General features: G+C 42.2%; 1 protein-coding gene across 6 annotated transcripts in view; it reads right to left on the bottom strand.

The window, feature by feature from the left end:
• dip2c (disco interacting protein 2 homolog C) overlaps positions 1-21,483 on the bottom strand; it is a 539,567-nt gene that overhangs the window by 179,341 nt on the left and 338,743 nt on the right. For 4 of the 6 annotated variants that reach the window (XM_033044735.1, XM_033044725.1, XM_033044709.1 and 1 more), the window contains 3 exons: positions 18,205-18,270; positions 17,366-17,578; positions 7,504-7,635 (listed from right to left, as the gene is read on the bottom strand). In XM_033044735.1, coding sequence (XP_032900626.1) covers positions 7,504-7,635; positions 17,366-17,578; positions 18,205-18,270 — 411 coding nt within the window. The remainder of the gene's footprint in view (positions 1-7,503; positions 7,636-17,365; positions 17,579-18,204; positions 18,271-21,483) is intronic. The other 2 variants (XM_033044743.1, XM_033044718.1) reach the window with 1 other exon arrangement.

The raw sequence follows: 21,483 nt of genomic DNA on the forward strand, positions 1-21,483 counted from the left end.
AGGAACATCAGAGCATGAATTGTCTCCAATGACTCTTACAAACTTCTACAGATGCACCATGGAAAGCGTACAGTCGGGCTGCATCACAGCTTGGTTGGGAACTGCTCTGCCCAACACACCAAGGAACTGGAGAGAGATGTGAATGGAGTCCAGTCCATCACACAAACCAAACTCACCACCATCCACTCCATCTACACTTTGTGCTGCATGAGAAAAACAGCCAACATAATTGAAGACTTAGCCCTCCCTGTTCACTCCTTCTTCTCCCTGCTCCCATCATGTAGAAGATACAGAAAGCATGTACCATTAGACTCAGGAACAGCTTTCCCCCCTTTGTTATCAGGTTTCTGAACAGTCCTTCCATAACTAGGGTACTGTCTGATTCAAATTTACCCCATTGTGGACATTGGACTTTGTCTCTGGAACTGTCGGGCCACAGTGTTGGGAACTATATTCTGCACTCTGTATCTTTCCATTTGCTCTACCTATTGTACTTGAGTTTTGCTTTATTGTATTTATGTGTAGTATATCTGATTTGATTGCATGGCATGCAAAACAATGTTTTTCACTGAATTTTGGTACATGACAATAATAAACATAGACTAAACCTACATTTACACGTGTGTTAATGGCGCAGGACATTAAACAATGTGTTCACACAAATCATTTAAAAACAAAGATACCACAGGAATCGGGGGGAAAAGAATTAGACTGAGCTGTTCCTGATCTCCAACATTTGTACAGTTTACTCAAATTAATATTCTGTACTCTGCCATTTGTTTAAATTTAACTATAAACAATGAACCTTCTGAATGTTGTAGTCGGCAGGGCAGTACTCTGCATATCGCCAACTTGGACAATTTTACATTTTTTGTTAATCAAGCCAATTAACCTACAAACCTGTACGTCTTTGGAGTGTGGGAGGAAACCGAAGTTCTCGGAGAAAACCCACGCAGATTACGGGGAGAACGTACAAACTCCATACAGACAGCACCCATAGTCGGGATCGAACCCGGGTCTCTGGTGTTGCATTTTGCTGTAAGGCAGCAACTCTACCGCTGTGCCACCGTGACTGCCACCGTGACATTGACAAGTATTTGAGCTCTATATTCTCCAAAACATGGCGACACATCATTCCTAGCTTCACTTTACATGCTCAAAACAACCAAAAACAACCCAAAAGTTCCAGCTGCTGGAAACAATGGAAACATTAATAGTCTTTTTTATCTTTGAAGGATATGATTGTCTTGCAGAATGGAAAAAACAACAGGAAAAGACCATGTAACCCCTGAATCACTCTCCTCCATTCAATTAGGTCTTGGCTCATTTGTATCATTTATCAATGTTGGCGTCACATACTGTTTATTGAGTGCAAATCACTGATTTACATTTTTGTTTCATTTTCTCCATCAAAATGACCATAGTTACAATTGCCTCTTCCCTGTAGAAAAGATAAACTATTACACACTGAAACAAATGCATAGCTCTTTCTTAGTTACGCATGGTTTGTGCTGCAATGGTTTATTAAGTAATCATTCTCAAAATTGAATTAAGGTAACCATAATACAGCAAGTTGTTGTCAGACAGTTTTGCGAGCTCTAAACCCTTAGCAAAGCAGCCTGTTTGTTGCAGGTCACGTTTTTGTCCTTATTGATTTTGGTCTAATTCAGAGAAGCAGTGAGAGCTCTATTAGTTCCTCAAGAGGTGAAACTGGTCTGCTCCCATTAAGGCAAATTGGCTTTTCCCATCTCTCTCTCTCTCTCTCTCTCACACACACACAGTCAAACAAGACACACAAACACACACGCACAAACACACACGCACACACACACACACACACAACCGAACAAGACACACACACACACACACAGCCAAACAAGACACACACACACACACACAGCCGAACAAGACACACACACACACAGCCAAACAAGACACACACACACACACACACAGCCGAACAAGACACACACACACACACACACAGCCAAACAAGACACACACACACACAGAGTCAAAGACACACACACACATACAAACAAGACACACACACACAGCCAAAGAAAACACACACACAGAGCCAAACAAGACACACAGAGAGAGACACATCTACAGACACACACACATAAGCAGACAGACAGACAAAATCAATTGTTTGCTAACTTGCCATTTTAGACAATCAACTGCGTGTCCAAGGTGGAGCCTCTGAATTTTAATCCACAGTTTTATTTATATACGTAACAGGTTGATAAACTGAACTTTTTCTTTTTAGAAGTGCCTTCAATTTAAATTGCTTCAGATGTGAAATAAGAGCGCCGTTGAGTTGTGAAGTTTCTCTAGGTTTCGCCTCAGAGGTACTATTACACTCAACAAGAGGCAATACTAATAACATGCCTTGCAATTCTGGCCAGGTTTGCGATCTCCCTCCTTGTTGTGAACACGGTTCTCCAAGTGTGGAGTTGCTGTGTCAGGTTAAAGGATCAACCACTTAAGACAGAGGAGCAGGAATTTCTTCTCCCAGAGGGCAAATCAATGGAATTCTCTACACCCCCTCCCCAGGGCACGAATGTCCAGTTATTAGACACAATCATGTTAGAGATAGAGTTGGGACCACAAGGGACTCGAGAATTATGGGGAGCAGGCTGGCAAATGATGGGGAGGGCAAAATAATCAGATCAGCCTTGACCTTACTGTATGGCAGAACAAGCTCAAGGCAGTGTTTGGCCAAATTCCTATCGTGTTTCATATTTTTTAAAGCAAAATGTTTTGATTTGATTTGAGATGAAGCAGCAGAGCATTGGGGCCCACAGATGATGCATGAGATTAGACCCAGCCTTTCCAAATACCTGGGGTCCTCTTCCAATTGAACAGATATGGAATCCAATATCGAAAATCTCAGAGACAGAACGGATTGTTAAGATTTAAATTTATTTATTTAAACTTCTATTTTGATGCCTATTTTCCTGGATTAAACTCCTCCTCAGCAGCATTAATGTAATTTTCATGCAATACTCCAATTGGGACCGGAGACTTGAAGTAGGACCAGCAGCACTGTGCCGCTGTGGTAGAGTTGCTGCCTTACAGCGCTCGAGGCCCGGGTTCGATCCTGACTGCGGGTGCTGTCTGAACGGAGTTTGTACGTAGTATGTGTAGGATAGTATTAGTGTGCAAGGATCGCTGGTCGGTGGGGACTCGGTGGGCTGAAGGCCCTGTTTCTGCGTTGTATCTCTAAACTAAACTAAACATATGGCTGATATCGCCGTTATTGCCCAGAGCAACAAACATTGCTCAATTAAAAGCTAGTTTCTAAGGTCAGGGCAGATTATCTGGAAGAAAGGAACTCATAGAACTGATACCATGGTGGGGAGTTTCAGGGCATTAGCATCCAGAGACTTTTGCAATCAGGATTTCAAAGAAATTGCAACACAAAGGAATAAGAAAACTCATGTGCAAGCGTGTTGCATATTTATGCTATACTAATTTCTTAGATTGTTTGAATAAAAACGAGATAATATGTGAAGCCAAATAAAAGTGTATAAAACGGTGAAAATCATAGATAGGATGGATATTTCGTATCTTTTTCCCATGGTGGGAATGTTCAAACAATAGAGGACATAGTTTAAGATGAAAAGGGAAAAGTTTAAAGGAGATTTCCTTTAAGACTTTAGAGATTCAGTGTGGAAACAGGCCCTTTGGTTCACCGGGTCCGCGCTGACCAGCGATCGCCCCACCCCGTACACTAACACCATCCTACACACTTGGGACAATTTACAATTTTACCACAGCCAATCAGCCTACAAACCTGTACTTTTTTGGAGTGTGGGAGGAAACCGGAGAAAACCCACGCGGTCACGGGGTAGAACGTCTAAATTCCGTACAGTCAGCACCCGTAGTCAGGTCTCTGACGCTGTAAGGCAGCAGCTCTACTGCTGTGCCACTGTGCTGCCCCACGTCACTCTGCCACCCAGGACATGGGAAATGTTTTAAACTCAGTGGTAGGTGCCAGGAATGCCCTGCCCATGGAGGTGGTGTAAGGCAAGCAGATACAATAATGGCATAATTTAAGCGGCGTTCAGAGGGGCATATGAACAGGCATGGAATGGAGCGATAGAGTCCGTGTGTAGATAATTAGATTAGTTTAAATTGTCGTCAATGTCATCACAGACATCACGGGCTAAAGCGCTGTTCCAATGCTTTCCTGTTCTATGTTCCATATTTACACTTCTATTCTATTAAATCCCCCACCAGACCATATAACAGGAAATAACAACTGAGTGTTTACACTACTTAACATAATCCATTTAGTTATATTAAATAAACATTAAATAAAAATGAGAAATTTAATAAAAACTCAACTGAACACAAGAAGATAGGAGGACAGACTGGAGTAACGTAGTGGGTCAGACAGTATCTCCGGAGAAAATTAATAGGTTTCGGATCGGAACCCTTCTTTCAGATAAGAAGATATGAGCAGAGCAGGTCAATAGGCCCTTCACGCCTACCCCACAATTTAAAATGATATATAGCTGGTCTATGTCACCCTCAACTTATGCCATTTTTCCATGCCCCTCTCTTCCCAAATTTATCAAATCTTGATCCACCTCCACTTTAAATACTTCTCATGGTCCAGATTTTACCACTCGCTGGGAAAGATTCACACCCTCTGTGAGAAGAAATTTCTATGTTACTTGTACAATTATGCCCCTGTCCCACTTAGGAAACCTGAACGGAAACCTCTGGAGACATTGCACCCCACCCAAGGTTTCCGTGCGGTTCCCGGAGGTTGCAGGTGGTTGCCGGAGGTTGCAGATAGTGGAAGCAGATAGGGAGACTGACAAAAACCTCCGGGAACCGCACAGAAACCTTGGGTGGGAGCGCAAAGTCTCCAGAGGTTTCCGTTCAGGTTACTTAAGTGGGACAGGGGCATTATGCTACACTTGAATCTCCTAGGTTGTCTGAAGGTTCATATGTGAAGCCAAATAGAAGTGTATGAAATTGTGCAAGGGGATAAAAAGGTGGATAGTCCTCATCTTTATGCCAGGGTGGTAACGTTCAAACAATAGAGGGCACAGTTTACCGTGAGAAGAGGCAAGTTTAAACGAGATTTACATGGGAAATTTTGTTTTTACACAGAGAGGTAGGTGTCATGAACGCAGAATTATTTCAACAGTTTTAAATGACCAAGCCCGTATTTTGTAGTTTGTTCAATACTCTAGCACTAGTGAAAACATCACAACATCTCGCCTGCCAAGCCCCCTCAGGATCTTAAACATTTGAATATGGTCATCTCTCGATCATCTGAACTCCTAGGAATGCAGGATCAAATTATTTAGTCTTTCTTGGTAGGACAACCCTCTCATCCTCGGAATTAGTCGAGTGAATCTCCTTTGTGTTGCATCCAATTTCACCAGAATCATTTGAAGGATAGATCAAAACTCTGCGCAGTATTCCAAACACTCACTAACACTCTATACTTGCTGTCAAACCTTTCTATTTTTAAACACCAGCCCCTCATCTAAGCCAGTCCCATTTAAGGTCATAAGGAATAGAAGTAGAATTCAGCTCATCAAGTCTACTCCGCCATTCAATCATGGCTGATCTATCTCCCCCTCCTAACCCCATTCCCCTGCCTTCTCGCCATAACCACTGACACCTGTACTAATCAAGAATCTATCTCTGCCTTAAAAATATCCACTGACGGCCTCCACAGCCTTCTGTGACAAAGAATTCCACAGAATTCCCTCTATCCTATCCATGTACCTGTCCAAATGTCTCTTTGACGTTATGATAGTCCCTGCCCCAACTACGTCCACCAGCAGCTCGTTCCATACACCTACCACCCTTTATGTAAAAATGTTACACCTCGGATTCCTATTAAATCTCTCTTCCCCTATCCTGGGCAAACGACTCTGTGCATTTACCCATTCTATTTCTCTCATGATCTTGTACAACTCTATAAGATCACCCCTCATCCTCATACGCTCCAAGGAATAAAGTCCTAGCCTGCTCAACCTTTCCCATTAGCTCAGACCCTCGAGTCCTGGCAACATTCTCATAAAAGCAGTGGCCCAGTATGTCAACTGCATTAAGGATCTGATGATGATAAAGTTTTTTGTGGTTAGTAAATGAAAAACATAGAACACAGAACAGTACAGCACAGGAATAGCCCTTTGGCAGCAAGTATGTGCCAAACTAATCTCTTCTACCTGCACATGATCCCTATCCCTCCATCCCCTGCATATTTCCATGTGTCTATCTGAAAGCCTCTTAAACCCCATCACTATCTTCTTCCACACCAGTGCTGGCAGCCCCAGAATATTTACTCTCTCAGAAGGACAACCCTCGCTTGCCCGGGATTAGCCGTGTGCATCACCTTTGTGGTGCCTGCAATGTAACTGTATCTATTTTTCAGGCGACCAAAACTGTGCACAGTAATCCAGGTGAGAATGTGCTATTGCGATTCCAGAATTACTCAGGAAAGGCTGCAAAAATACACTGCGCACAGTCATTTTCATAAACTCCAAGCAGCGATCAGTAATGCCAACCGGCAAGGATTGGTTGTTTAAATGCCCATTCCATAAGTGTCACACCAAGAACCAGCCTCTACTGATCCACCACATCATGTCGGAATGGATCCAGATTCATTGCAACTCCTTGTATTCATTTTTTTGACATAAGCATTTTTCTAGGACATCATTTTTCACAATGAGAATTTCTAATGATGGATGACCACTTAATCAAAAGATCAATTTATTAAAACGGTCTTGATCATCACATAAATAAATTAATCATTAACATTAATGGACACTTGAAGTTATGACCATTAATTATGCTGGTTCAAGCACATTCACAAATTTTACTTGAAATTCAGAATCACATTTGCAAAACATTAATACCCATTAAATGATGAGAAATAGCCCGTGTAGAGGATGGAAAAGTCACAGAGTCATAGAGTGATACAGTGTGGAAACATGTCCTTCAGCCCAACTTGCCCACAGCGTCCAACATGTCCCAGCTGCACTCGTCCCACCTGCCTGCGCTTGGTCCATATCCCTTCAAACCTGTCCTATCCATGTACCTGTCCAACTGTTTCTTAAACGTTGGGATAGTCCCAGCCTCAACTACCTCCTCTGGCAGTTTGTTCCATAAACCCACCACCCTTTGTGTGAAAATGTTATCCCTCAGATTCCTATTAAATTTTTTCTCCTTCACCTTGAACCAATGTCCTCTGGGCAAGAGACTCTGTGCATCTACCCGATCTATTCCTCTCATGCTTTTATACACCTCAATAAGATCACCCTTCATCCTCCAGTGTTACAAGGAATAGAGTCCCAGCCTACTCAAGCTCTCCCTATAGCTCAGACCCTCTAGTACTGGCAACATCCTCGTAAATATTCTCTGAACCCTGTCAAGCTTGACTATATCTTTCCTATAACACGGTGCCCAGAAATGAACACAATACTCTAAATGCGGTCTCACCAACGTTAGTAGAGCAGAACTTACCATCACCAGTTTCCATTAGCTCAGCATTGCCATATTTTGGGACAGTTCTTGTTGTTGATCCTTGTGGCCGTTCAACTTGTATTGAGTGCTCTGTTGTGTAAGTGGTGATATCTGGAGGTGCAGAGTGGTTTTCTAATAGAGGAAAAGGTTATACATTATGATTCAAAGAAAAAAAAAAACACATTTTTAAATCACTGACTTCAGAGCAGTGATTTACTCTTTCTTAAAAACCATTTGTTTAAACACATATACAAGATGTCGTAGATGAAAAAGTACAATTTGCTTAGCATTGTCAATATGTCAAACAATATGTCAATATGTCAATGGACCATCAGCCCACAAAGTCTGGGCCGAACATGATGCCAAGCTAATCTATCCAAGCCTTTCACTATTCTGTATGTTTCAATGAGGTCCCCATTCACTCTTCTAAACTCCAGCGAGTACAGGCCCAGTGCCGACAAACGCTCATCATAGGTTAATCTACTCTTTCCTGGGATCATTCTTGTACCCTCTCCAGAGCCAGCACATCCTTCCAAAATTGCTCACAATATTCAAAATGTGGCCTTATTGGCGCCTTAAAGAGCCTCAGCATTACATCCCAGTTTTATTATGCAAGCCCTCTTGAAATAAATGCGAGCATTGGGTTTGCTTTCTTTACTACCGAATATCCCTTTATATCCCTCCATATCCATGTGGCTACCTAAAAACCTCTTAAACGCCATTATCACAGCTGTTTCCACCACCACCCCTAGCAGCACTATGAGCACTATTTATTTAATATATTAATTTCCCTTGAAGACAATGGAACCAACTTTTGGAATTGAGCACAGCATACAGTTTCTATTAAATTGTATGTTTTATAACAACAACTTAAGATGAATTTGCCGCAAATAGTTTGAATATAGAAAAGACCTCTCTTTGACAATGCATTCCAGGCACCCACCACTCTCTCTATAAAAATATGGCCCCTCGCTTCTCCTTTAAACATTCTCCTTCTCACCTTAAAGATTTGTCCTCTAGTCATTAACATTTTCACCACTGTCTACTTTGTCTATGCTTCTCATAATTTTATATGCTTTTATCAGGTCTCCCCTCAACCTCCAAAAAAAGAGTTTTTCCAACCTCTTCTTATACCCAATGTTCTCTAATCTGGGCAGCATTCTGGTAAACCACTTCTGCACCCTCCCCATAGACTCCACATCCTTCCTGTAATGGGATGACCATAGAAACATAGAAAATAAGTGCAGGAGGAGGCCGTTCGGCCTTTCGAGCCAGAACGGCCTTTCATTGTGATCATGGCTGATCATCCCCAATCAATAACCTGTGCCTGCCTTCTCCCCATATCCCTTGATTCCACTAGCCCCTAGAGCTCTGTCTAACTCTCTCTTAAATCCATCCAGTGATTTGGTCTCCACTGCCGGGAATTCCATAAATTCACAACTCTCTGGGTGAAAAAACATTTTCTCACCTCAGTCTTAAATGACCTTCCCTTTATTCTAAGACTGTGGCCCCTGGTTCTGGACTGGCCCAATATTGGGAACATTTTCCCTGCATCTAGCTTGTCCAGTCCTTTTATAATTTTATATGTTTCTATAAGATCCACCTTCATCCTTCTAAACTCTTTGACTCTTATACTCAATGCCCCAACCGATGAAGGCAAGCATACTGTACACCTTCTTTACCACTCTAACTACTGGTGCTGTCACTTTCAGGGAGCTATGGACTTGGACCCTCAGACACCTTTGCATATCAATGACGTTAAGGATTTACCATTAACTGCATATTTCTCCTTTCATTCGACCTCCAAAAGTGCAACATCTCACACTTGCTCGGACTAAACTCCATCTGCCATTTCTCCGCCCATATCTGGAACTGATCTACATCCCACTGAATCCTCTAACACTGTCTCCAACTCCAGCAATGTTGGTGTTTCTCTTCAACTTAATAACAGAACTGTCTACATTTATAACCAGAGGCGCAAGGAACGGCAGATAGTGGAACATTGCATAGAACACAAAGTACTGGTGTAATTCAACGGGTCAGGTAGCGTCTCTGGAGGGCATGGACAGATACTATTTCAAGTTGTGACTCTAAAGTTTCAAGTTCCGACGTCTAAAGAAGAGTTTCAACCCGAAACATATCCATATCCTCCAGAGATGCTGCCTGATCCGCTGAGTTACTCCAGCTGTTTTGTGTTCTGTACATTTACTTCCAAGTGGTTTGTATGCGAGGAAATCAGTGTTCAGATTTATTTGTGTTCAAGAAGGAACTGCAGATGCTGGAAAATCGAAGGTACACAAAATTCTGGAGAAACTCAGTGGGTGCAGCAGCATCTATGGAGCGAAGCTGCTGCACCCGCTGAGTTTCTCCAGCATTTTTGTGTACCTTCAGATTTATTTGGTTCTCTTCTTGCTTTTTGGTCTTAAACATTGACCAGATTGATGACCACATCACCATGCCAACATTTGACAACTAATCTAGCCCAGTCTTTAGGTGTAGTATATTTTGACCCCTATATTTTGACCCCATTTTCTCTGCTCTGAAAAATCTGCCTTGGCAGCTCACTTTACAGTAGTAATGTCACCAAAAGATAAGCACTTTGAAATATTGCTATGTTTGGTGTATTTTAAACATACAATCCTTTTAAAAACTCTTTGCTTTAATTCTGCACTTGACAGGCACATCTCTCTAATGAAAAATTACATTCACTAGAAGTGTTTCGCATGACCTTGCTCAGAAAATATGTTTACATATTTGCACTTTCATCTTGATTTACGTACATCAAAAACTAGCAGGTGAATGAGTTTTAATCAGGTAAGTGATTCTGGAGCATGATGCTGGCCTCTTATAAGTCACTTCAAGCTCACTTGCAATTTGGGCAAAGCAACGACATGCCCCTAACATGGAGAAATATCCCAAGGTGCTTCGTAGCACCATTACCCATCAAAATGTGAAACCAACTGACATAAGGAGATATTAAGAGAGATGTGGGCATCAAGGCACTTCTTAAAAACTGAGAGATGTGTATGGAAGCACCATTTTCCATTGAAAGAATTCCAGAGATAGACACAAAAAGCTGGAGTAACTCCGCGGGTCGGGCAGCATCTCTTGGCAAAAGAGATAGGTGACGCTTTGGGTTGTGACCCTACTTCAGACTGAGAGTTTGGGGAAAGGGAAATTAAAGATATAGATGGTGATGTAGAGAGATATAGAACAAATGAATGAAAGATATGCAAAAAAGTAATGATGATAAAGGAAACGGGCCATTGTTAGCTGTATTTTAGGTGAAAACGAGTTACGGACATTGAGACTCAACAAGACGACTTTGAAGCAGGTACGACTTGGGTGAGTGGCGATCGAGAGAGAAGGGGGGTGCAATATCATTTACTCTTGATGCTTTTATAAACGGCCTCAGCCTGTTATGTTTCCTCAAGAAATATCCCTGAGTTCTTCCAACAGGTTTTATGTTAACGATCTTCTAACTTCTCCATCTTAAAAATCTGCACACTTTCATCTGTTACATTCCCTTTAAACAGTCAACTGGAACATTAATTATTACTCATGCGATAGATAGAACATGTGTTAGCTCTCTCTGATTTATCAATATATCACTACATACTTAGTAAATCCATTTTGATGGATTTGTTCGCAAATTACATTAATCAACCTGGAATTCTTTTTAAAAACAGCAGATACCAGAAATCTGAAATAGTCTGGCATATAACAAAAACAGAAATCACCTAGATTTGATGTAAAGGCATTAACCTGAATCATAGGGTGGCACAGTGGCACAGCAGGTAGAGCTCTGCTGCCTCACAGTGCCAGGGACCTGGGTTCAATCCTGACCTCAGGTGCTGCCTATGTATGCTGTATGTCTGAGGCTTGCACGTATTCCCTGCAACCAAGTGGTATTCCTCTGGGCGCCCTGCTTTCCTCCATCATCCCAAAGACGTGTGAGATTGCAGGTTAGTTGACCTCTGTAAAATTGCCCGTAATGTGTTGGAAGTGGATGGAAAAGTGGGATAATGTAGAACTGGTGTGAACAAGTGATAGTTGGTCAGGGGGATTGAGGGGCTGAAAGGGATGTATCCACACTGTATCCCTAAACTAAACAAAATTGGGCCAGAGACACGTCCTGGTTCACCACTGTGTGATGCCACTGCGGCCACCCCATCCCTAATGTAGTCTTGTGGTCTCCAGTGAACTTGGGGCTTTGCTGCCATAGCAACCAGGCCTCAGGAAGTGCAAAACATGCTCCCTCCTCGTCAAGGCAATGACGATGACCCCCTATCATCTTGGGCTGACTAAAGACTCTTCTCACTGTTTCTAAATGTCCCTGCAGATCAGTGAAATTTAGGGACATTTGAAAAACAATAAAATAATGCAAAAAAAAAAACTTAGAAATACCGAAAAAAGGAACTGCAGATACTGGTTTACACAAAAGGACACAAAGTGCTGGAGTAACTCAGCGGGTCAGGCAGCATCCCTGCAGAACGTGGATAGATGACGCTTCAAGTCGGGACCCTTCTTCAGTCTTTCAATCAGTCTGAAGAAGGGTCCCGTCCCAAAACGTCACCTATCCATGTTCTCCAGGGATGCTGCCTGATCCGCTGAGTTACTTCAGCACTTTGTGTCGTAAAAAGAATACAACCACATGTAAAAACAAAAAATGTTGTTAATTAGTTAATAAGCACATTACTATTAAAGTGGGTGAAAAGTATTTAACGAATATTCAGTGTAAGTGAATGGGGCTGCATCATCAATGACCATTATAGGGCTGAGAGACAAAAAAAGGATATCGCAGTCAATTACAAAATCCCCTAGACTCAGTGATGTTTACTAGGGTTGGAGCATGTGACCTCCACTGTCTTCCACAATCCAGTCTTCAGGTCCAGACTGCAATGACACAATCAGTGTGGTGAGCTGGAGATTTTCAGTGGACCCATCAGCTAACCATCTATACAATTCAACCTATTAACTCTGTGGCACATGCACTCCATGGCATTCTGAATATTTCCAGCATTGTATGCTTTCTCTTTAGAGTTTTAAACTTTCTGGGAAGGAGTGAAACAAATCATCCTCTCTCCTTTCCTGAATAAGACGGCGGAACTGTCAACTCTCCTTTTGTTTGTTGTTTGAATATTTGTGGTCAGATCCTGACCAATCCTCCCTCTGTTATCTTTCAAAGCCCAATATATCTGTCATCAGGGCATAGACACATAGAAACATAGAAAATAGGTGCAGGAGGAGGCCATTCGGCCCTTCAAGCCAGCACCGCCATTCATTGTGATCATGGCTGATCGTCCCCTATCAATAACCCGTGCCTGCCTTCTCCCCATATCCCTTGACACCACTAGCCCCGAGAGCTCTATCTAACTCTCTCTTAAATCCATCCAGTGATTTGGCCTCCACTGTCCTCTGTGGCAGGGAATTCCATAAATTCACAACTCTCTGGGTGAAAAGATTTTTTCTCACCTCAGTCTTAAATGACCTCCCCTTTATTCTAAGACTGTGGCCCCTGGTTCTGGACTCGCCCAACATTGGAGCCATTTTTTCTGCATCTAGCTACTCGAGGTGCTCGAGGTATTCGAGAATTCGAGGTACTCACTGAGAATTCTGCTTGTCAGGGTGACACAGTGGCGCAGCAGCAGAATTGTTGCCTTATAGTGCTAGAAACCGGGTTTGATCCTGACTACAGGTGCTGTCTGTACTTAGATTGTACGTTCTCCCTGTAACCGCGTGGGGTTACTCCAGGTGTTCTGGTTTCCTCCCACACTCCAAAGGTGTACAGGTTAGTAAGTTAATTGGCTTTGGTTAAAAACATTGTAAATTGTCCCCAGTTTGTAGGATTGTGTTAGTGTACAGTGTGATCGCTGGTTGGCATGGACTCGGTGGGCCAAAGGGCCTGTTCCTGTGCTGTATCTCTAAAGTATCTCCAAAACATTATGTATGTGCTCATTCTCACTCCAACCATGTCATTATCTCCAGATGAATGTGAACATTGTTCTCAAGTGTGTCTGTTTTTTTTTTACATTAGTAGCTGAGAAAATAAAAGGTGGCAATATCTTGTTTAAGGAAACGATTTGAGAGTGGTTTGATATAAAAATCAAAATGGGTCCAGACAGTTTAAATACGGAAAAGAGATTCACATGTTCTCATAACATAAGGACAAAGAAATGCTGATTAAAAGTAAGGGTCACGGATGTGAGAGTGGGGGGAATCATAATGTGAAGAATTTCTCCCTTCCCCGAATGTAGTCTGGAACCCAAATCCAAGAGCAGTGGAAATAGCCGTAGTCAAGAATTTCAAAAAGTAATTGAATAAGACTGGAAAGATAATAAATGATAGGGTTCTGGATTGATATACGGAGTCCCCTGTGCTGAAGCAATGATATTATAGAAACATAGAAAGTAGGTGCAGGAGGGGGCAATTTGGCCCTTTGAGCCTGCACCACCATTCATTGTGATCATGGCTGATTATATTCGGATATATGTCATAAAACCAACCAAAACTCATGAAATCAACTTCGAAAAAACAATGTGAATTCTCTAAAGATGGGAATCAGTTTAAAAACATTTTTTTCAACCCCAGCTCCCTACGTGCTCTATTACTTGCAAATAAAGTTCTGTTCTTGGTATTTAAAATCAATTGTAAAGCAAACTTTAAGGTGGATACTGTAATAGTGCCAATTATATACACTATTAAAGGCATAGTGAACAATTTCAACTTAACAAGAAATCCATCACTATTCAGTGTTTACATAGCATGACAGTGCTTAGAAACACAAGTTAAAATTTTCATTTAAACTAGCAAACAAGTGCATCCATATCTTACAGTGAAATGTTATGCTCTGGAAAACACAGCACTATTGCCATCTGTTCATGTTCCTGCAATAAGGAGTTGCAGCCTTTTTTTTTTTGCCAATAACCAAACAGATCATCTCCACGACCTTTTCACTCAATTTCACTGGTTGGAATTGTTTCAGTGTGGAATATATTAAACCCAATTGATCAAATTGGCACTGGGGTATTCAAATTATGCATTTCTGGCCTTGCACAGGAATCCATAATACGGCTTTTGCAAGCGATTTTTGCAATCGTATGCAGAACAAAATAGCTGGCTGTCTGCGGCTGACTCCTTTAATCTTACTCATTGGATTACAAGGTGTTGTACTAAGGAATTATGTTCACACTTTAAGGGCCAGATCTGGTTTTTACTTAACTGTTAATGAGATCTATTTTAACTAATCAAATTTCATCAAACAAATAATATCTACATTTGGTAGAGATTTGCAAAAATATAATTATATATTAGGCACTAACTATAAATCAAACTTCATTCTCTGTCAGAATATTCAGATTATTTAATTCTCACTCCAATATGTAACCCTTCTGAAAAATACATCAGTTTTTTGTTTTTTTTAACTCAGTTTTTCATGAGAAAATTGCAAATTTTTTCATTCCATTCAAATGTTTTCATTTTCCATGAGAACAATTGCTTTGTCGTTATTTGATTTTCTTACACCCCAGATGCAAAATTTTGGAACAGCAACAATTTCCTTTTAACTCAGCGGGACATGCAGCATCTCCGGAGAGAACGAATGGGTGAAAACTTCTTATTCCAACATTTTGTTACTTCAGCATTTTGTCCTGCTGAGTTACTCCAGCATTTAGTGTCTATCTTTGGTTTAACCAGCATCTGCACTTCCTTCTGAAACAACTTCCTTTTAATGGGGTAAAGTGTCCGAAGGTGTTTCGCAGATTGTTGTCAACTAAATCAAGCTATGCCACTGGATAACAATCACTATATTATTGATGAGGAAAGTCATTGGTGCACCTTATTATGCTCTTGTATAGATACCCCACAAAGCCTCCATAGCAGCATCAAATAGTTCCTGAAATTATTTTGCAGCACAGCAAGTCTTCTTCAGATTTACCTTTTCCATTCCCGCCAGCTATTTATGCAACACCACTTGCTTGAAAATGATAGATATCTACAAAACCTCCCTGGTAATTTAAACATTGTTTTCACCTTTGTATTCCCAGTGCAATTTCCAAAATATATCACAGTACTCAAATTTGTAATAAAATGTAAAAGGAAAAAATGCTCTCAATGTTCATCAGCTCAGGCCTGGCCACATCTGCGTGAAGATAAACAGAATGAACATTTCAGGTCGAAGACCTTTCGTTCGAACTGGAAAAGAGACAAAAGAAGCTACAGGGAAGATGGGGGATAGATGTAAATAAGGTTATTAATTCAATGAGTTAACAATCAAGTGAGCAAGAACACAAACAGCAAGAGCAAGAACAAGAATATAGGAGTTGTAAGATGCAGTGCAGGAGGGCATGTTGGCAGGTCAGGTTGAGCATGTGTTCCACTTCCAGAGAAGGAAGGAAAATAAACAAACCAAGCCAAACAAACCAAGCCAATATCACGGATGAATGAGAGAGAACTCAAGTTACTACAGATTGTCGAATGCAACAATGAATCCAGGAGGCTGCAATCTGCTTATCTTCCATCTGGGCACATTGCTGGCTCCTGGACTCAATCCTCCAATTCTACAATTGCAACTCACTTGATTGCTTTGTATCAGGACTTTTTCTCTCTCTTTTTCTTTCTCTTTCCCTTCTCCGGGAGAGGAGGGCATGCCCTGTCTGACCTGCTGGCCAAGTTCTCCCACTCAGTGGTGGACTGGCCAGGGTGTCAGCTTGCCCGATGGCAAGTGGGCCCCTGATGAAGTGTGCCCCCTATATCAAGTGGGCCCCTGATGAAGTGGGCCCCTTTGCCACCTGGCAACCAATATTTTTAGACCCAGTCCGCTACTGCTCCCACTCTGCATTTCACATTCTTTCTCTATATAATTTGTCCATGTTCTCCCTCTTTATCAGCTTCCTTTACCTGGTAACCTTGTCTACAGCTTATCCCCAGGGTCACCCCAGTTTTTACTCTATCGGAGAAATTCCCTTCCACCACAACCGAAGAAGCATCTCGACCTGAAACATCACATATTCCTTTTCTCCAGAGATGCTTTCTGACACTCTGAGTTACTCCAGCATTTTCTATCTTCGGTTTAAATCAGCATCAGCAGTTCCTTCCTACACACTTTCCGTTCACCACTTCCTGCAGCTCCTTTCAACTTATTTTCAGTTGTGAGGAAGGGTCTCCGACCGGATTCAGTAACTCTGTGTCTCTTCCCACAGATGCAGCCTGTCTGGCTGAGTATTTCCACCATTTGCAGTTTTTATTTTCGATTTCTAGCATCACTTTTTTTTATTTTTGCACTTTCGTTATATTCTTCCGTGCAGCAGAGTATTTGTGTTTTTGAATGTTCCAAAATAAAAAAATCAGCATCCAAAAATTGAACTGCAGCCTCGTTACCTTGAAATATTCATCAATATTCACTTATTAGTCACGTGACATACAGAGGATTAGAGGGTGAATAGTGGTGGCCTTTATATAAGGGTAACATGGATAAGCCAAAGAACTGCTGAGCTTTATGTCAGCAGTGGGAAAAGTACTGAAAGGGTTTCTGAGAGACAGAATTTATTTACATTGAGAAAGGCAAGGACTGATTAGGGATAGGCAGTGTGCCTTTGTGCATTGGAGATAACATCAACATTGGATCGACTGGGCTTATATTCACTGGAGTTTAGAACGATGAGAGGGGATCTTATAGAAACATATAACATTTGAAAAACCTTTCCCTGATTGAAATATGCTTACCATGCAAATGAAAAGATCATGCAAACTGCTGGTTACCTGAGATTTAGAAAAGTCAGGACGCAAAGGATTGTGGTTTATATGTGGCAGAAAAGGGATACAATGAGGAATAATTGTGGAGATCCACAGATATTGTACCCACCGATGCGTGTTTGTGCCATGACATCAGCCAGTGCGTTAGCAGCCCCACTTCCCCCACTCTGTGTGGATGAGGAAGAGTTGGTGGATGATGTTGTGGAGCCATGGATCGCTCGACTGATCCAGTGTTCCATGTTCAGACTGCCTTGGCTGGAGGAAGGGGTTCCCTGCGAGTCACCTTGCCCTGATCCCTCATCTTCTGACCCAGAAGAGGTATCTGGAGGAAGGCAAAAAACCCCACAAGGTCAATACGTTGGGTTAAGATGGAGGCAAGAGAGATTGCAGATACCGAGTCTGGAAACATCAAAGCAGAACAAACAGAACACTTGAAGAACTCAATGGGTCGATCAGCATCCGCGGAGGCAAACGGTGCAATTTGATGTTTCGGGTCGAGACCCTGCATCAGGACTGAGATGAAGAAACAAGAGAGTCAGTTTATAATGCGTGAGGGGTGGTGGGGGGCTGGTGATGGTGGGATAGAGGCTGGTAAGTCATAGCTGGGACCAGATGCAAAGGGAATGATGCGCCAATGAAACCAGATGGGGGGAGTGAGCGGGATGGAGGCTGGGGGGAGATACGTAGGACCAGAGGTTGGTAGGTGAAAGGTGGAACCAGATGGGGGATGCCGGGCAGATGGAACCACACGAAGGAGTGGAGAGAGGGATAGAGACTGCGAGGGAAGAGGTGGAATCGGGTGGGGAAGTGATGATGGGCAGATGGGACCCCAGGCAGGAGGACCGATGGGAGAGGTGAACAAAAAGGGGAAGAAAATTAGATGAAAGGTGAGTGTGGGAGGAAGTCACCGGGAACGTGGGTTAAATAGTTCCCCTCTAAAGTGCTCACATTTTATAATCAGTTCAGTATTTAGCCTTCTTGTTCCTCTGACCAACCCTTGAGGGCTGTGCATCACTATAATTAAAACCAAATAAGAAATAGTTATAAGAGAAAATACAGAACCTAGTGTAATGAAACACAATTTTTACTTTTCAAATGTATTTTTCCTTCCAATAAAATGTCTTTTCCTTCAAATGTTACAAAATAATTATCAGAACTAATAGCATTTAAATGTTAATAATACCAAAAAGATTTTTTTTTCCTGAAGTAATAAGAACACAAATATCTTCTTTCATTGCCAGATTATGAATTGATGTTCAGAGTGGTACGTGTATTTTAAGTTATTAGTAAAGTGTCAAGTTCACATCTTATATCGAAGGTAGACACAAAATGCTGGAGTAAGTCAGCGGGACAGGCAGCATTTCTGGAGAGAAGGAATGGGTGACATTTTCGGGTCGAGACCCTTCTTCAGACTCTATCCCTGCATTTGACAATTTCCTTATAACTTAAAAATTCACGTACCTTTGGACACTCTGAGCATCAATCTCGAATCAACTCTGCCATCCTTTTGCACTGGAATTCATAACAATTACAATTCCAAGTTTAATCAACACAGGCAAAGTGTAACGCTGTTGTTCCCAGGTCTGAAACTGGCACACTTGAACACACGGCGAGGAAGTCAACTTAGTTTCAGGTAAATTTGATAATGTTGTCGTTATATTAACTAAAATTGTTTTAAAGAGTAATGTACACACACGCTGTGTGATCATAGCAAGTTTCTCAAATGATTGGATGCTCATCAGAAAATAATTTTTCAGCAATGCTGTGTTTTTGAATTCATGCATATGTGCATTCTTCCTCTTTAAACTGTTAGTACAGAATAGAATACACTTGATCCATTGAATTGTCATTCCTTTGCACTGAAAAGTCATCGAGTCCTACAGCACAGCAACAGGCCGACCAAGATGTCACATCTAAGCTCGTCCCATTTGCCCGGATTTGGCCCATATCCCTCTAAACCTTTCCTATCCATGAACCTGTCCAAGTGTCTTTTAAATGTGATTACAGTACCTACCTCAACGACCTCGTCTGGCAGCTTGTTCGAGATACTCACCACCCTCCGAGTGAAAATGTTGCCGCTCAGGTTCCTATTAAACTTTTCCCTTCCCACCTTAAATCTCTATCCACTGTTTTTTTAAATTCCTGAACAAGGGCAAAAGTCTCTGTGCATTCACCCAATCTAGTTCCCTCGTGATTCTCTACACCTCTAGAAGATCAGCCCTCAGCCTCCTGTGCTCCAAGGAATACAATCCAGACCCACCAAACCCCTCCTTGCAGCTCAGCCTCTCAAGTCCTGCCAACATCCTGATAAATCTTCACTGCACTCTCTCCAGCTTAATGACATCCTTCCTATAGCAGAGTGACACACACAGTTCTCCAGATGTGGCCACACCGACATCTTGTACAACTGTGACATAATGTCTCAACATTGAAACTCCAAACCCTGACTGATGAAAACCAATGTACCACCCTATCTACCTGTGACTACACCTTCAGACAAACTATGTCCCTATGCTCCTCGATCCCTCTGTTCCATAACACTCCCCAGAGCCGTGATATTTTCTGTAAAGGTCCAGCCCTGGTTTGGCTTTACAGAATGCAACACCTCACTCTTATCTAAATTAAACTCCATTAGCTATTAACCCCAACCCGCTTGCCGAGCTGGTCAAGAGCTCAGCCTGTGGATCGGAGAGGAGAAGGTGGGGGACGCTGGACAAAGGGCCCGGTGAGAGGAACCGGGGCTCTTACCTTCCACGCCCTTGAGGTCGGCCGCGGGAGGCGCCCTGAGGAACGAGGGGTGGAGAGGGCCAGGCACGGAGAAGGGGAGACGGTTCGCGGGATGACAGGAATGGAGGAGAAGACAGCAGCAGCTAGGACTGTAAAATGCGGCAAATGGCATCTCTGGCCTGGATTTGGTGGGCTGTTGTGTAGGGGATAGTCTTGTTGATCTGTATGTAAAAAATGTATTTCATTGTACCTGGTACATGTGGCAATACAGTGACCATTGACCCTTCCATTGACTCCATTTACACCTCAGGCCGAGAGGATAGGAATACTTTGTCCTGGCAGAAGCTGCATCAATGGAATTATTTAAACTGGAGGTGGATAAATATTTGATTGATCAAGGAATTTGGGGGATTGACGAAATGGCACAGAAGAACTGAGGCCAGCGTAAATCTGCCATGATCAGATGCTACATTGGCCTGGCAGGCAGGAATGACAGGATGGCTGCCTGCTCCTATTTTCCTATGTTCTTGAGGTGGGGCTGAGTGTTTCCATGCCGTAGGACTCCCTGATCAGGGAATTCAAACCATGGGGAACGAGCACAGAAATTGAAACGAGGCCTGAACGTTTGGTACAGGGGTCGAGATCCCCGGTGGTTTCATCCTCTTTGTTCTGTGTTCCTTGCTTTCTTACACAAAGTGTGACGTTCCTGAGTTCCCACACTTTGGTGGGAACATCAAAAAAGCTGCCGCATCATTCTGCGCTACACTCTTAGTCCCTTAGCTGCCTGTCTAAGCCATCGGCGTGATGATCGGTATCGGCGGATTCATTGTGCATTCAGCAAATGTTGACCCTCAGCGCAGGGAGCAGTCCAACCTATGGCTTTGTTGCCAATGGCTGCAAATGATGATGGGCCGTCGCCATTATGTGAAAATTATCTACCAATTTACAGAGCTCAGTTGGTATTGGTCACAGTCAGTTAGATATTTTGCTTTATTCATGACTGAAGAAGAAACTATTACATAATTTTAAGATTAAACTGTGCCCTTCAAGGCCTGGAATACTAATTGCCATAACATTTCTGCTTCGGGCTACTCTGCAAAGTTTAATTTCATCAGCTAATAATGAGTAATCAGCCACTACAAGAATTAATTGCCTTTGTTTCTTTTTTTTTTACCCTTTTGGAGTGTGATGCATGTTCTCAGAACTTATTTTCTTAATAGAAACATATCTGTAATGGATAAGTCACGGGCTATGTAATGCTGTAAGGATTATTGCAATGGAGAGCGCGAGTTACTATTCTGCTACCACAATGGACTTCCATGCTGGGTCCCTATAGGATGCAGAATTCTAAGTTGAGAATGGACTACAGTTCAGCTTTTTTATCACCACATTCTGCTGGCAACATTATAGTGAAATAATGTAGTTGTTGATTTAATAATTTCAATCAATCTGTCCGCTGTACAGGAAAACCGCAAAGATGGGCAACTGTGGAGGGAAGTG

This window comes from Amblyraja radiata, chromosome 2 (genome assembly GCF_010909765.2).
Source record: "Amblyraja radiata isolate CabotCenter1 chromosome 2, sAmbRad1.1.pri, whole genome shotgun sequence".
In the NCBI taxonomy this organism is placed as follows: Eukaryota; Metazoa; Chordata; class Chondrichthyes; order Rajiformes; family Rajidae; genus Amblyraja; species Amblyraja radiata.